The sequence below is a fragment of the Leiobunum rupestre genome, chromosome 3, assembly GCF_980474605.1.
Source record: "Leiobunum rupestre chromosome 3, qqLeiRupe1.1.hap1, whole genome shotgun sequence".
Taxonomy (NCBI): Eukaryota; Metazoa; Arthropoda; class Arachnida; order Opiliones; family Sclerosomatidae; genus Leiobunum; species Leiobunum rupestre.
Window position 1 is genome coordinate 33,409,571 of NC_143386.1, and position 17,438 is coordinate 33,427,008.

General features: G+C 38.7%; 1 protein-coding gene across 2 annotated transcripts in view; it reads left to right on the forward strand.

Moving 5' to 3' along the window:
• Positions 1-2,911: 2,911 nt before the first annotated feature.
• The window catches only part of LOC149951538 (uncharacterized), a 28,222-nt gene continuing 13,695 nt past the window's right edge, over positions 2,912-17,438 (forward strand). Inside the window, exon 1 of one of the 2 annotated variants that reach the window (XM_090170059.1) lies at positions 2,912-2,998. In XM_090170059.1, the coding sequence (XP_090026185.1) occupies positions 2,939-2,998 (60 nt within the window). In that variant the 5' untranslated portion in view covers positions 2,912-2,938. Of the gene's footprint in view, positions 2,999-10,385; positions 10,956-17,438 lie in introns of those variants that run through there. The other variant, XM_090170058.1, reaches the window with a different exon arrangement.

Below are 17,438 nucleotides of genomic sequence, written 5' to 3' on the forward strand. Positions count from 1 at the left end.
ATTCATCTCGTGGTTTCAAACCCCAGTTCTTGACGTTTTGAATTCGATTAAGGACACGCTCTTAACAAGGAGTGTATAAGCATTAATTGTCAACGTTTTCAACACATATATATGGACACCAAAAGCGAATCGTGCAAAATTAAACTTAAAAAGGCGCTTTTCACACGTTTATTTCCAGAAAAACAATTAATCGTTTGAGTATACTAAAAAACTACGTTAATAACACGTGTATTTATTGTAAATTTTACTTCGTGTAATATCACACCAAGATTCAACGTATGCAAAACGTTGATATTGGGTTGAACACGTATTATATACCACAATTACCATTTTTACACCTTATTTCAACGTACGTTTTCTACCGTGGTATATATATCTTTTAAAAAGTTTTGAACTCCTTCACGGGTGTGATTTTACTCTTGAAATGGGCGTATTAACAGCTTTAAAGGTGTGATTTAAAGCTTACAAGGTGTGTTATTACACGGTTATTGGAAATATTTTTTAAAAAAATTTGAAATATTGTGGAAAAGGAGTTTTAAATCTCAATTTTTACACCGTATTTTTAATAAATATATTGTGAAGGTGTTAATACGGGGTTTGATAGCACCGAAAAGTGGGTAATAAAACTCCACTATCAGTGTCAAATTTGACTCATGAAAAAGTGTATAAATAGTGTTTAAACCGTAAAACGGTTTGAAACGACACGCCAATTTCTTAGAGTGTATATTGATAATTTTATTCGTTTTAAACCTGTACCTTGCCAAGCTCCCGCTCATATTTTTCAAAAATTGTGCGGGGTGAAATACGGAATAAATAAGACCATTAAATCAGGCCAAGATGGCTTGAAAAATGAATATATCCTTACCCAATATATTTTTTACATTTCACATCGTTATAGGCGAAGTAATACAAGTAAATAGCCAATGGTGGATTAACATGGTCCTCGACTTAAGCTTTATTAGACCCCTGACCTTGCTCTAACCTCCCTACATTTTGAAACGTTTCCGGCCCCTAGGCTTAGGCCTACTCTGCCTATATTGTTTAATCCATCACTGTTTAAGTATTGTTAAGGTTTATAGGGAAATTAGCTCCCATTGAAACTGCCTCATTCCTACGAAGGTGTGGCCCATTTTCATAGGCAAGATGCGTACTTATACATTTCTGGCTAAACGTCAATTGTTTTAACTGTTTCAACGGTGCGTTTCGAAACAGGTCATCTTCATATAGTTCATCCGTGTGTGTGTGTTTCAGATGCAGATCATATCTCCGAAGAAGCAGTTATTATGTGGACTTATATTTTCAGGGATTGCTTGCATCGCATTCGGGTAAGGTTTTAACACAGTGGACGCGAATAAGAAGCGTTATTTCCTAGATTCTTTTCAAGCATAAAAACCACCGTTTCACTTTTGCCTTTTAGGTTCGCTTACATGATTGAAAATAAAGTGGCGTTCTTAGTATTACAACTGGTAATAAGAATCATCCACGGAGCAGCGCTGGCAGCTACGGACGTGTCGAGTTTCGTCTTAACAAATATGATTACCCCGATACAGTATTTGTCGACTGCCATGGTCAGTGGATTGAGCCCATTGAGTTTGGAAAAGTATAACTAGAGTGACAAATCCGGAGATAAATAAATCGGATAAATCTATCGGTTTAAAAGATAAATATTATTATTATGGAACTATTCACAATAAAGGCAAACCGAAGTTGACGTCATATGTCACCGAGTTCATGTTTCAGCCGATAGCACCTGTCATGGCGACTAGACTTACAGTCGCTTAATTGGCACTATCTCTATATCAATTGCTGAATTATGAAATATTACGACTCTTGGGATTCTACTAACTGCTCTTGGCTAAATGGTGGTTCAGTAAATACAAAATGTCGTCTTCTATGACAGTAATTTACAGTTGATGGAATCTTTAGTTTATTTTAAGCAAACTAAGCATTGAGGTTAACGGTAATATTTAGTAAGTGTAATGAGCTGTTGGGTTGCGTGGCATGAAGGGCTTGCCAGTTCCCTACTACGCAGTATCACCCGGATACGTTTCATATAAGTGAGTCACTTCGCATAGTAATTGTCCATTGAGAGTCGTTTCTACAATGAGCACTGATCAACAATTCAGCATAGTGCCGGAAGACGAGGCAAAAGATGATATTTTGTTTTTAAGTTGCTTAATTTTCTCGGTAGAGGAGCTTATAGAGTATGAGTAATTATTTCGCGTAAATATGGTGAAAAAAAAGGGACCCCCAAAAGATTCTGGAAGAAATTGCCCTCATGGTAACTTGATAAAAGGGTCCCGAAATCTAGTTTCGCGTCGAGTCTCAGAGCCCTTAGTTACGCCACTGGTCATATAATTATAGACTAATGGCGTAACGTAAACCATAATTCTTATCGATTTGATCTTCTGCATTTTAGGCTGTGTTAGAGGGTCTGTTGTCATTCGCCCTTTTGGTATCGGCGCCATTGGGAGCTTTCCTCTTGCAGGTAAGACAGTCAACCTTGTAAATACTTCCATCACCGGCTTCGGAGTTACGTTTACTAATGTTAGGGACCATTACAGGCTGGGGGTTATCAGTCACCTTTCATCGTCGCTGGTGGTGTGTGCATATTGTACGCCATAGTAATTTACCTGTGGATAGAAGAAACGGGTAAGAATGCTCTGTATTTTTCGTCCGTTCTCCCAAATTTATAAAACTAACTGCCATGACTAAAATATATTAAAAAGAACAAGCTGCGGGAGTCTATCCGCGGAGACAGTAGATGGCCCCAGAATCGAGTTTCAAAAATTAAATTTCTTCATGATTTTCTTTTTGACTTATTCTGAAAAAGACGGATATTGTTTTGTTGTTCATAGAATACAAGGAAACGATCGGAGTGATGTTCGCTGTCAAGAACACGGTGACACCTCGAGTACTTTACTATTTATACGCCTTCATGCTCTACGGCGCTTTGTTGGGTTTCTTCGCTTCCATGCTGGAGCCTAAATTGCGGGAAGTAAGTAAAGCGATACCTAAATGCGGGGGATAAAGTAATACGAGACCTAAATGTTGTTGATTAAGTAACGTAAGACCTTAATGTGAAAAAGAAAGAAACCTTAGACCCAAATTGGAGGAAAAAAGTAACCCGAGACCCAAATTGGAGGGAAAAAGTAACCCGAGACCCAAATTGGAGGAAACAAGTAACCCGAGACCCAAATTGGAGGAAACAAGTAACCCGAGACCCAAATTGGAGGAAACAAGTAATCCGAGACCCAAATTGGAGGAAATAAGTAACCCGAGACCCAAATTGGAGGAAATAAGTAATCCGAGACCCAAATTGGAGGATATACGCAACCCGAGACCCAAATTGGAGGAAATCAGTAACCCGAGACCCAAATTGGAGGAAGTAAGTAATTCGAGTCCCAAATTGTAGGAAATAAGTAACCCGAGACCCCAAATTGGAGGATATAAGTAACCCGAGACCCAAATTGGAGGAAATAAGTAATCCGAGACCCAAATTGGACAAAATAAGTAACCCGAGACCCCAAATTGGAGGAAATAAGTAACCTGAGACCTCAAATTGGACAAAATAAGTAATCCGAGACCCAAATTGGAGGAAATAAGTAACCCGAGACCCAAATTGGAGGAAATAAGTTACCCGAGACCCCAAATTGGAGGATATAAGTAACCCGAGACCCAAATTGGAGGAAATAAGTAATCCGAGACCCAAATTGGACAAAATAAGTAACCCGAGACCCCAAATTGGAGGAAATAAGTAACCTGAGACCTCAAATTGGACAAAATAAGTAATCCGAGACCCAAATTGGAGGAAATAAGTAACCCGAGACCCAAATTGGAGGAAATAAGTTACCCGAGACCCCAAATTGGAGGATATAAGTAACCCGAGACCCAAATTGGAGGAAATAAGTAATCCGAGACCCAAATTGGACAAAATAAGTAACCCGAGACCCCAAATTGGAGGAAATAAGTAACCTGAGACCTCAAATTGGACAAAATAAGTAACCCGAGACCCAAATTGGAGGAAATAAGTAATCCGAGACCCAAATTGGAGGATATAAGTAACCCGAGACCCAAATTGGAGGAAATAAGTAACTACACGAGGAAGTAAGTAACAAGAGATCCAAATTATTGGATGTAAATGATACGAGATCTTTTGTCAATATGGAGATATCAGTGACCGCCCCAGGGTTGACAACTTTGTCTTAGCCCTGATTTAAGCGTCGTTGGCAGCCATATTGGTGGTCAATCGGGAGTTGTAGAGATGGTCTTAGCCATTTTAAGTGGGTAAAGTTAGAGCATAGCGCCGAACCAATTTTCAACGGCGGCGGCGGGAACGATAATTAGTGGCGCGCCGGTTTTCAGAAAATAATCGGCGGCGTTGAAAAAAATCGGCGGCGGTGGAGCCTAAGGGGAAAAAATCCCCCCCCCCCCGCCTCAGAAATAGCGCCAGCCTTTTAATAGACCACTAGAACTTTTAAAAAAATACATGTTTAATATAATGTTTTTTATTAAAATAGGAACCACTTGTTTCCAAAACAAAGAAGAGGTAACTTTGGTTACATACTATCAGATGTAACTTATTTAATCATAAGTGTGCCTGAAAGAATTTTTTCATAATGATACCTTGTTGCAAGGATATGACGTTATTGACGTCACTTCCCAGTCGATGTCGGTTTTATCGTCATCAAAACTAGTTCTCGCGTAGGGGGGAAGGAAGTTAAAACCAGTTTTACGTGACGTTAGTGCTGTATTTTCTGTGGTGGCTGTCAAAGACTATATAAAGTTACGCGTAGCTTTATATAGTCTTTGGTGGCTGTGAAACACGGTCTCATTTAAATTTTTAATACAGATATGTTAAACAGAGGCACACTTATGAGTAACTATGTCACATATGATACTATTAAACTAAAACATTTACGCTAGTAATAACAATACTGTACTAATTTACTACCATTTCACTAGTATTATTATCTATACACTCTTTTTAGAAACTTTTGCTGGGCGCCGCCATTATCGTACAGACAGCCAACGAGCCAGCCCTCTACCGCATAAATTTCATCGCCCCAAATCCGGTTTTTCCCCGCGCATTTAAGTCTATTATCACAAATTATTTTATCTTTGTATCAAAGGAATTTTTAAAATGTAATAGAATAGTTATTGCTGAATGCAGCCAATGCAGCTGATACGTTTCTGTACTTATTACAAAATACGAGGCGAGGCAACTCCAAAGCCGTTTTCGTTTCTCTCTCTCCTATCCCAGCTATCTGCTGCAGAAAATCTTGGTGCGCGCGGTGCAGTGGTGCCAGATCTTTTGGAAATTATTAATTATTTTTAATTTTATAACGCTAGTACGGTGCACCCAACAGCCTAGGAATCGTAGCACTACCAAAAGAAAAATCTATGTAGTTTAGATCTCAAAACGTAATTATTATACCTTAATAATGGAAATTAATTCGGCGGCGAAATGAAAATGTTTCGGCGGCGCCGCCGCCGCCGAAACATTTTCATTTCGCCGCCGAATTAATTTCCATTATTAAGGTATAATAATTACGTTTTGAGATCTAAACTACATAGATTTTTCTTAAATTTATCGGCGGCGGCGTTTCGGCGTTATCTAAATAATCGGCGGCGGCGGCGTTTGATCGGCGGCGCTATCCTTTAGGTAAAGTGGAATAATGGACGAAATAGTTAAGAGAACGTAGCTTAAATACCTAGAGAATACTTATTCCTAAAATAACTTAATTGCAAATTATTTTAAAACGAGATTACGAGAGTGACAAAACTCGCCAAGGCTTAGGGAACCTGTTAGAAATTAACTGTACACTGTTTAAAGTATCATTGCTATTTTAAGACAGGAATCCAGGATGTTAACTTAGTTTTTTTGCGCAACTAGTTCATTAGTTTCTGGTCCATTTATACTTCTACTTAAACTGTACATAAGAAATTATGTAAATCAAATTATATTCTAGTACCGATATTGTTATGTATTTAGATGATACAAACAAACCATATAAGATAGAAGCAATTTATTAGATGGATGATTATATTTACAATCAGGGCTGGTTTAAGACTTTATGGGGCTGTAGGCCCTAGTTCATTTTGAAGCCCCCCTTTCAATAGCGAGCGAAGCGAGCTAGGCGCTTCCTCAATTTATAATTGAGAAATAGAAGGAAAATTCATTTTGCTGCCAGATTTAGTATGTCGTCAGACGTCAAGGGCTAGATGGCAGTCAGAGAATGTGACAATCAAACGTTTTTGGTTCATAGGGGTGGACGCATTTACTAAAATTACTCCGGAAAATATTTTGTGAAAAGCAAATGATTCAAGTTTTGTACTTTATTTTTTTCGAACCCTCTTGGTGCCCCTTGTAGGCTTGGTACCCTAGGCCCAGACCTATTCGGCCTATTGGTTAATCCGGCCCTGTTTACAATGATCTATAAAATAGTTGTTACATAGTCAAGAGCCCCAAGATCCAATGCCCGTTCATTTCAGAGTACCATATTTATATCGTATAAAAGCGCGGGGTTACGCCCCTTTATTTACCTATCATTATCAGTTAGGTCTAACGTTTTTTATTATACAACACTACCCTTCTTTTAGAATTGTCATATCGTTTGATCGGCTTCTTAACCCGTGTTGATTTTCTTGTCAACTGATCGATTGGCCTTGGTGATTGTTGTTGAAGATTCAACAACAATCACCAAGGCCAATCTCTTTCAGGGGCGTAGGAAGGTCTTTATTTCAGGGGGGGGCAAACCGATAAAACTCCAAGTCTTCCCCCAGTGTTGACAAGAACCCTCCAGATATAATTTTTTTGTTATTGTTTCTCTTTTTGGTTGAGAATTTCCACGGGGGATCAAAGTTTTGTAAATTTTAGGTAATTAAAAGAAATAAAATTTTACTTAACTATTCTTAGTTTCTCACTGAAAAAAAAAGAATCCATTGAATCCAAATACATGATAATTAAATAAAACGTTTTTATTCAAAATCAGAACATAAATGCTAGACCGAATCGCAATATTTGGATTCTAGATAAAACAAATTTGTTTTATTCAGGACTAGAAAAAAGCAGTACGAACTTAACTCAAATCAGATGTGGATAATTATGGTCAAATGTGTTAAAACCGTGGAAAATTCGATAATATTTTCGCTAAATTAAAATTTCCCGGTTGTAGAATTCAATTTTTCTGACACTTGGTAAGTAATTTTTTCTTCCGCCCGAATACCCCTCATTTATATTCGATCCATCTCCCGCTAGCCCATACCTCTTTCCATCCTGTAAAGCAAAATCAAATCCCTTACAGACTCGCTTACAGACACTAACTAAAAACGTAAAATATTTAAAATTCAAAAACAATACATACATGTACTCCCTTGTTTGCCTTAGTCTAAACTTCTCTCTCAACGCGAACTCGAGTCCTACGTTATCTCAACAATTCTGAATGATGAATTTTCCCGTACTCTAGTCTCTAACCTATAGGGAAATATCACTCCGTAGCTTTGAGCATGGCCGCCATTGTGGGGGGAAATTTTTATCAATAGGAAAAAGCACGGGTGACGTAGTGGCACGTCATACTGTAAACTCCCTATTAACAGTACCTAAGATTTTAACTTTAAATTTACAAAATCTTTCACTTATTGTTTAAATATTTAAGTTCACTTTTGTGTAAAATATATTTTATTAAGTTTCGTATAACAAAATATGTAGTCGTAGAAAGCTAGAAACCTCAGTCATAACTGTTTTATGTTTAATAAATTTTAAACATCTGATCTAAAGATAATCAGATATATTTTTTGTTAAGCCTAGTATTCATAAAAAATTAGAAGAACTTTGTAAGATATAAATTTTCAACATCAGACCTAATTGAGTGATCATTTAGATATCAACATTTTAAAAATTAAGTCTATTAAATAAAGGAATCATAGAAAGTTAGAAGCCTCAGTGATAAATTTTGAAACGATCTTAGATTATTCTTTAACATCTTACCTGATTGCGTAAACCATTATTCCAAATAAAATTAATTGGCCTACAAACACTGTCAAATAATTCAAAACATATTTACTATTTAACTACCTGGGCAAAGCCGTGGCGCGAAACCAACTGAAGATATCGTAGGTTGCAAGATAAAGGTCGTGCAAAACACGCAATTTTGGTTTTTCCCAGGGTGCAGAGGAGAGACCATAGACAGTATAAATCCCTAAGGGATATATACCAGACTTGGAAATAGTGATATTTTTTACGGGGCCCCTGACCCCCCTTAAGTTTATTTTTATTGAGAGCCACTGGCCCAAGCGGGGGGGGGGGGGGGGGGATTAGGGGAAAAAAATTAAAATTAGGTAGGGAAAATAGGAAAATAAAAATTGGTTACGTTACTTACATAACATTTATTAACTTTAAAACAAGCAAGTATATTATAATATCACACATAATCATTTGTAACGCTAGATCCCGCTCTCGTAAAGGGTAGGAAAACAGAGTTTCAAAAACGGCGTACAAATCAATATGTTCCAGAAATTTCCGTAAAATGTTTAATAAATATTTTTTAATTAAATTGAGAGCCCCGGTGGCCCGCAACCCCCGTTCGAATGATTTATTTTAAGAGCCCACTGATTTTTATTAAGAGCCATTGGCCCCAAGACTCCCGCTAATTCCAAGTCTGATATATACTGTCTATGGAGAGACAGGACTCGAGAGTGCCTGTTTTATTTAACAATATTACGAGAACAGTGCGATGTTGCGGTGGCGCTGGTGTACCGACGCTAAACCCTATTCACGACTCCAATGAATTAAAACTGGCCGATTTAAAGGGGTTGGCAACCTGTATTGCTACGCGAAGGTGAGGTTATTTGTGCGATAATTTTGCCGCCTCATTGAAGCGGGAAACATTATCGCACAAATAGCAAAACTTATACATAAAACCGTTTTTTTACATGATAGTGCTGATATTAGTAGTAAAACCGGGTACCCGACACATATGAAAAAGTATATCACGAAACTAATCTAATACTACTTTAGAAAAAAGACTTAAAACTCCCACATTGTCTAAGTTTTGTTTTGAAATAATTTTACGAAAAGTAAGTAGACTTAGTAGGCCACTAAAATACCAAATGATATTATGTTTATTTTTGGATTTTAACCAAGGTACGACGTCCCCGCCCGATGGACTATGGTATGAATAAAAGCAATTTCCAGGGGGGGGGCATTTGCATGGGTTGCCCACCAGGCAAAATTCCAGGGGGGGGCATTTGCATGGGTTGCCCCCCAGGCAAAATTCCAGGGGGGGCAATGTCCCCCCTGCCCCCCCCCCGGTTCCTACGCCGCAAACTTTCTTTCGATGTTGTGTCTCGATCCGGTACTGATAGTAATATTGGTTCTGGATTTTGATTCATCTGTGTTGATTGTTGATTCATCTGCGTTGTTTTCGCACTCAACGACGAATCAGCTTGTAAAGGATCTACATTCGGAATGATTCGTGCTTTGCTAGTGGCTGGTTCTCATGGTTGAATCTGTCCCAGCTACTTCTGGTCGGCCGTATATTGTGACTGGTGACTCTGATGGTTGGATCTCGTTGTCTCTGATCGTGGAGCGTTCAACGTGAACGGGAGCGAGTACTTGACAGGTTTCGCATTGGCGTACGATGTCTTCGATATCTTTATCAAGGTGTGGCCACCAGAATGTTGATCTCGCTACGGCTTTCATTTTCACCATGCCTTGATGCGTTTCGTGAAGGTTCCGTAGCATCAATTGTTGTAGACTGCTCGGGACAACGACTCTTCTCCCCATCATTAGAAGGCCTCTAAGCGTAGATAGTTCGGTGCGTCGTTTATAGAAAGTTTCGAAGTTTCCCGTTGTGTTTTGAGATTTCCATCCGCTTCGGAGTTGTTGCAGTACCAACGTCAGTGTTTGGTCGTTCTTTGTTGCTTCTCGTAGGTATGTCGTAGTTACTGGTCCTGAGTCTACTGTTGAATGAGAAGGACTGATTCGACTGGTAGTGGAACTTCGGCTGGTGGTATTGGTAACGGTAGTCGACTAAGAGCATCAGCGTTAGCGTGAAGTACTCCTTTCTTGTATACGATGGTGTAACGATACGCTGATAAGGTTAAGGCCCATCTCTGGAGTCTTGCAGCAGCCATTTTCGGTATTTGTTTCTTTTCAGAAAATAGATAAATGAGAGGCTGATGATCTGTTATTAATGTGAATCGTCGACCCAGTAGATAATCGCGGAATTTTGTGACGCCGAAAACAAGTGATAAAGCTTCTCGTTCCAATTGCGAGTAGTTTTTCTCGGCTGGCGCCAATGTTCTCGAGGCAAATGCTATCGGGAACTCTTCACCATTGATGACGTGTGAGATAACGGCTCCAATACCTTGTGGCGAGGCGTCGCATGCAAGTCTTATGTCTTTCTCCGTATCGGTGTGTTAAGAATCTTGATTTTGCCAAGATGTTCTTCGCCTTGATAAAGGCTTGTCTCTCTTTTGATGTCCATCTATATTCAGTCGACTTTTTCATTAGGTCGTACAGAGGTGATAATGCAGTAGCTTGATTAGGAATGAACTTGGAATAGTAGTTTAGAAACCCAATGAACGATCAAAGTTCTTCTAAATTGCATGGTTCGGGCGCTTCCATGATGGCCTTCATTTTGGTCTGTTGAGGATGCAGGCCGTCTTTGTCCAAGTGATACCCCAAAAAATCCAAACTTGGCTGCATAAATTGGCATTTGTCTTGTCTAAGTTTGAGTCCCGCCCTGTGTAAAGTTGATAATAACTTCTCCAGCTTCTCAAGATGGTCTTTTTCGTCCACTCCGCCAAGGAGAATATCGTCCTGGTATGGTGATACGGATTTGTGGTCGGCCAACAAGATTTCCATGTGTTTCTGGAAAATCGCTGAGGCAGACGAGACACCAAAAGGAAGTCGATTATATTCGTACAAACCCTTCGTGGTGTTTATTACGGTAAGTTTTTTCGACTCATTATCCAGTTTAAGTTGACTGTACGCGTCTTTCATATCGATTCGTGAAAAGACCGTACAGCCGGACATTTTCACAAAGATGTCTTCGGTTTTCGGAAGAGGGTACTGGTCTGCATCTATGATATTGTTGGTCATCACGCTTAAATCTCCACAGATCCGGACTGTGCCGTTTAGTTTCATCACTGGAACAATAAGTGTAGCAAATTTAGCAAAAGGTATAGGTGTGATAATACCTGGATCCTTCATTCTCTGTAACTCGTCCTCGACTTTGTTTTTTAGAGCATACGGAACTGATCGTGCTTTGAAGAATGTTGGCTGAATGGCTGGTCGCTTAAACAAATGTACAGTCTGTCTGAAAAGTTTGTTCGTCCTATAATTTAAAATTTTAAATGGGGATAATTTATTTTCTAGAAATGCTAGTAACAAAGTTCTTAGCTTGCTGAAAAAAAGAGAAAAAGCCCTACAATACACATATTTTGACATAATAAAACGTATAGGTTTTAACCTATTTTCGTCTAAACTTTCCAAAATGTGGAATAGTAACTTTTTTGCCGCTTAGAAATTTGATGTTTAATTGTGATTTTCATATTCCTCTGGGTCGATTTAATCAGGAAAAGTGTTTGAATTTTTAAAGTTCGACCAATAGTTCGAGAGCTACGGCCTTTTAAATATTAGGAGAGAATACGTATTTAACTAATTAGCGCAGTATACGCAAAACTAACATATCAAGAAGTCGATGACTAAAAGTGCGACGCCGAAACAACCTTCCGTAACGTATAAAATATTTTAGTTTTAAAAAGGTTGAAGCTTTAGAATCCCTACCAGCTCCAAAGAACCAACAGGAAATTCGAAGTTTCCTGGGCCTAGCTAATTATTGCGAGTGCTAGTACCAAACCTTTCCACTATCACGGAACCTCTAAGAAATTTAAAAAAAAAAGAACATTGAATGGATTTGGACTAAGGCTCACGACAATGCTATACATAATATAAAGGACAATTTGAAATCCGCTACTACATTACACTATTTTGACCCTAACAAACTCACAATTTTACGCGTTGAAGCGAGTCCGTTCGGTATCGGCGCCATGCTTAGCCAATTGGACCATTTGGTACAGGAGACCGTTGTCGCATTTTTAAACAGAACACTCAGCTCGACAGAAAATAAATACTCTCAGATTGAAAGAGAAGCCCTTGCGATCGTACTTGGATGCGAACACTACCACCTATTTCATCGTACTCACAAGCCTCTCGTCGCACTGTTCAACAACATCCATACGAATTCAACGCTGCATTTTGAGACTTCAACAATACAATTTCGAAGTTCAATTCCAACCGGGGAAAGATAACCCCATCGATAATCTATAGAGACACCCAAATTACCAATCTGGAGATCACCAAATGGATGAAATACGGATAGCTGCGATTACCGAACCATTTCTAGAAGCTATAACCCTGGTGGAAGTGGAAACAGAAACGCTTAACGACAAAGTTGTAAATCTTGTTCGGGAGGCTATTCGTGACGAAAGGAAATGTGCACCATCCAACTTCGAAGGAAACGAGCTGAAACGTTGGGAATCCTACAAGAAAATAAGAAATGAAATCACCGAAATCGACAGGTTGGTCCTAAGAGGGAATCAAATTGTCTTACCAGAAACGCTCGAAAGCATGAAGGACACCCTGGAATAGTTAGAACCAAACAAACATTAAGGGATAAGCTTTGGTTCCCAAATATCAACGAACGAGTGAAGAAACTAATTGATGCTTGTATAACTTGCCAATCTAACACGCCAAATCAACAATATCAACCAATTCAAATGACTCGACTACCAAGTCACCAATGGCATTCGATCGCAATGGATTACTTTGGATCGACTCCTTCGGGTGAATACATCCTTATAATGGCGGACGAGTACAGTCGGTACCCGATAAACATCTTCTCCCTGTTCGGAATACCAACAATAAATAAAAACCGACAACGGTGCGCCATTCAACGCAAATGAGTTTTCGAGTTTTGCCAAAGAATACGGATTTCACCACCAGCGAGTCACACCTAGATGGCCACAGGCCAACGGATTGGTCTAACTGCGACCAACATCCTAAGTCAAAGAAACATCCAAAACGGTCCAAACCAGAAACTTCAACAATTAAGCGGTTATTAATAACAACCCCCACCCCACTAATAAACACCAGCATGCTTCTCAAAACCCAAGTATACCAATACAATCTCGCACAGTAACCCCACCGCACCAACCAGGAAGAGATACAAGAGTCCTTTCGGAAACAAAACATACAAGAAACCGGAACAGGAACTTACGCGAAAACAGAAAAGCTCCTAAACGCTACACTGATTAAAAAAAAACACATATATACAATATAATTTAATTAGAACCTAAAACTTATAAAAAAATTCTTGCTTGTTTAAGGGAGGTGTTGTGTTTGTCTATTGATAAACGTGGGTGATGTTAAAACATATTTTATTTACATTTACTAATCAAGTGGAGAACGAGGTGTTGCCTCTACAGCGGGAACGTTAAGAATGCCTAGGGCTCGGTGTCGGTAAACTTTTAACCGTAACTAAGACACAAACGAATTTTTTCGAAAAATATTTCTTTGAATAAAAATGTTGTTAATATTTTTCGATCAATTTTATTCGTATAATTTGATTAATACGTATATTTTTTTAAATAAAGTTATCTTTTGATGTAATTATTAGCAAATATGTTCAATAGTTTTTTTCTTAGTTCAACTATTATCCAATAATCTAAAATTCACCTAAGGTTTTTTTTCAACCAAAAAATTAAATTATTCTATCACTTTTTGGCCAAAACTTTATTTGATTATCTTCCGTGAGTTTTTCATTATTTATAGTTGGTAATATTTAAAAAATTCATATTTATCAATTACCGGAAAAAAAAATCTTTAGACTTTTGGTTTCTTATCGTACTAAAAAAAACGTTTAATTGTTGCGATTAACCATGGCTGAAACGTATGGGGCGCCAAACCGGAAAAAACTAAATAACATTTCTAGAAATATTTTAACACTTCTAGGAATATTTTAACACTTCTAGTATAGGAATATTTTCAAACTCTAGGAATATTTTCAAACTCTAGGAATATTTTCAAACTCTAGGAATATTTTCAAACTCTAGGAATATTTTCAAACTCTAGGAATATTTTCAAACTCTTGGAATATTTTCAAACTCTAGGAATATTTTCAAACTCTAGCAATTTTAAGAATCCTATATATTTTAATAGACTTTCTATAGATATTTTAAAGCGTTTCCTAGTTATTTTAAGAGAGACGTTTCCTACATATTTTACGGACATAGAATATTTTTCGGCAAAACGCGGGACAGAAAGCAGCGCTTGTAGTTTCCAATCGGAGAGTTGAGTGTGAACACTGTAAAGGCGAACTATGATGGTACTTGTACCGTTGATGGGATGGTTCTTGTACCGTTAATGGGGTGGTTCTTGTACCATTGATGGGATGGTTCTTGTACCACTGATGGGATGGCTCTTGTACCGTTGATGGGATGGTTCTTGTACCGTTAATGGGGTGGTTCTTGTACCATTGATGGGATGGTACTTGTACCATTGATGGGATGGTTTTTGTACCGTTAATGGGATGGTTCTTGTACCGTTAATGGGGTGGTTCTTGTACCATTGATGGGATGGTTCTTGTACCGTTGATGGGATGGTTCTTGTACCGTTAATGGATTGGTTCTTGTACCATTGATGGGATGGTACTTGTACCATTGATGGGATGGTTCTTGTACCGTTGATGGGATGGTTCTTGTACCGTTGATGGGATGGTTCTTGTACCGTTAATGGGGTGGTTCTTGTACCGTTGATGGGATGGTTCTTGTACCGTTGATGGGATGGTTCTTGTACCGTTAATGGGGTGGTTCTTGTACCATTGATGGGATGGTACTTGTACCATTGATGGGATGGTACTTGTACCATTGATGGGGTGGTTCTTGTACCATTGATGGGATGGTACTTGTACCATTGATGGGATGGTACTTGTACCATTGATGGGATGGTTCTTGTACCATTGATGGGATGGTTCTTGTACCGTTAATGGGATGGTTCTTGTACCGTTAATGGGGTGGTTCTTGTACCATTGATGGGATGGTTCTTGTACCGTTAATGGATTGGTTGTTGTACCATTGATGGGATGGTACTTGTACCATTGATGGGATGGTTCTTGTACCGTTGATGGGATGGTTCTTGTACCGTTAATGGGGTGGTTCTTGTACCATTGATGGGATGGTACTTGTACCATTGATGGGATGGTTCTTGTACCACTGATGGGATGGCTCTTGTACCGTTGATGGGATGGTTCTTGTACCGTTAATGGGGTGGTTCTTGTACCATTGATGGGATGGTACTTGTACCATTGATGGGATGGTTCTTGTACCATTGATGGGATGGTTCTTGTACCGTTGATGGGATGATTCTTGTACCATTGATGGGGTGGTATTTGTACCATTGATGGGATGGTTCTTGTACCGTTGATGGGATGGTTTTTGTACCGTTGATGGGATGGTACTTGTACCATTGATGGGATGGTTCTTGTACCGTTAATGGGATTTTACTTGTACCATTGATGGGATGGTACTTGTTACATTGCAGGGATGGTTCTTGTACCGTTGATGGAGAGGTACTTGTACCGTTGATGATAAGCCTCCACTGAAAGATCTAGTGTCCGAATCTGCATCCTTCAATAAGCGATCTGATTTACGGGTATCCTCTGGAAAACCTGGTCTCCTAATTCCTAATTGAACTCCGATGCTTGAGCTCTACGTGTTCTTGCCTCAAGAAAATTTATGGTCAACGGTACAAGTACCAGTCCATCAACGGTACAAGTACCATCCCATCATAGCTAGCCTTTACAGTGTTCACACTCAACTCTCCGATTGGAAACTACAAGCGCTGCTTTCTCTCCCGCGTTTTGCCGAAAAATATATTATGTCCGTAAAATATGTAGGAAACGTCTCTCTTAAAATAACTAGGAAACGCTTTAAAATATATAGGATTTTTAAAATTGATAGGTAATTTTAAAATATTCCTAGAGTTTGAAAATATTTCTAGAGTTTGAAAATATTTCTAGAGTTTGAAAATATTCCTAGAAGTTTGAAAATATTCCTAGAAGTTTGAAAATATTCCTAGAATTGTTAAAATATTCCTAGAAATGTTATGTAGTTTTTCCGGTTTGGCGCCCCATATATAAGCCAATAAATAATATAACAATAATAACCAGCGGCAACTTTTAGGAGTGTATACAGTAGCGTAACTAGGAACTCCGGGGCCCCCCTTGAAAAACGACTCGGGGCCCTTTTAAAAAGCATGAATTTCAATCATAAACGTTTGGGGGCCCCCTAGTTCTCGGGGCCCCCCAGCGCCGCGAGGTCTGCGGGGGCGCTATTTACGCCACTGAGTGTATATCGTATAGCTTTGCTGTGTGCAACCGACACCTGTTTTCTTTGAAGGACTATGAAGAACTCCTTTCTACGTGTAACTTATTTGTCTACGACAACGTCTGCTACTGTTGACATTATCTATACGCACACTATGGAAGTTAAGCGTAGAAAAAATTAACTTGGGAGAAAATGAGTAAACTTGTAAGAGTATAACTCCTATATTTATTCACCCTACACGTTTACTAGTCCTTACTTATGTTGTCTATTAAGGAAGTAAAATTTCCATAGCTTACTAAAAGGATATTATTTCAGAAGTGGAGAAAGAAACGTAATTAGCCTTTTCAGTTTACATAGAGCCACATAGTGGCAAATGCGAGAAGCTCATGAAATGCTGGATTTTCGTCTGCTAAGCAGACGATTTTTCCATAAAGCGTCTGCTTAGCAGACGAAAATCCAGCAGTTTATGAGCTTCTTGCATTTGCCACTACGTGGCTCTATGTAAACTGAAAAGGCTGATTATTGAAAGTGCGATACTTGTACCCGGGTGCTTGTAAGGACTGGTCACTCAATCGCGTTGTGGGGGCATTGAGGACCAAAAATGCCCATCTCACTGAAACGTCGCCCCGTATTTTAGTAAACTGCGCAAACGACACAGGTTATATTGCGCTCTGGCCAGATGTCTGTAGACTTCCGCGGCCCAGATTAGAAAGGGAATTTTATGACCAACTTTATCCATTTTGTTAAAATAAAATGTATTTCACCGTTTCATTAGTCAGCATTGACACTTCAGTTTATTTCGTGATTTATCTATCCATCCTTTTCGGAATTAAGTGTAAGATACTAGCAGCACCAGATGAAAACATAGTTATATTATTTGCTAAACCATGGTTTTTATTATAAAAAATAGTTAAAGTAGTTCACTATTATCCATGGGTAGACTAATACGAGTTTTCCATTAGTGTTTTATTACATTTTAGTCGGGGTACATCACAACTGGAACAACAAATATGATTGATTAACGAAGAAATATGGTCTATATTTCC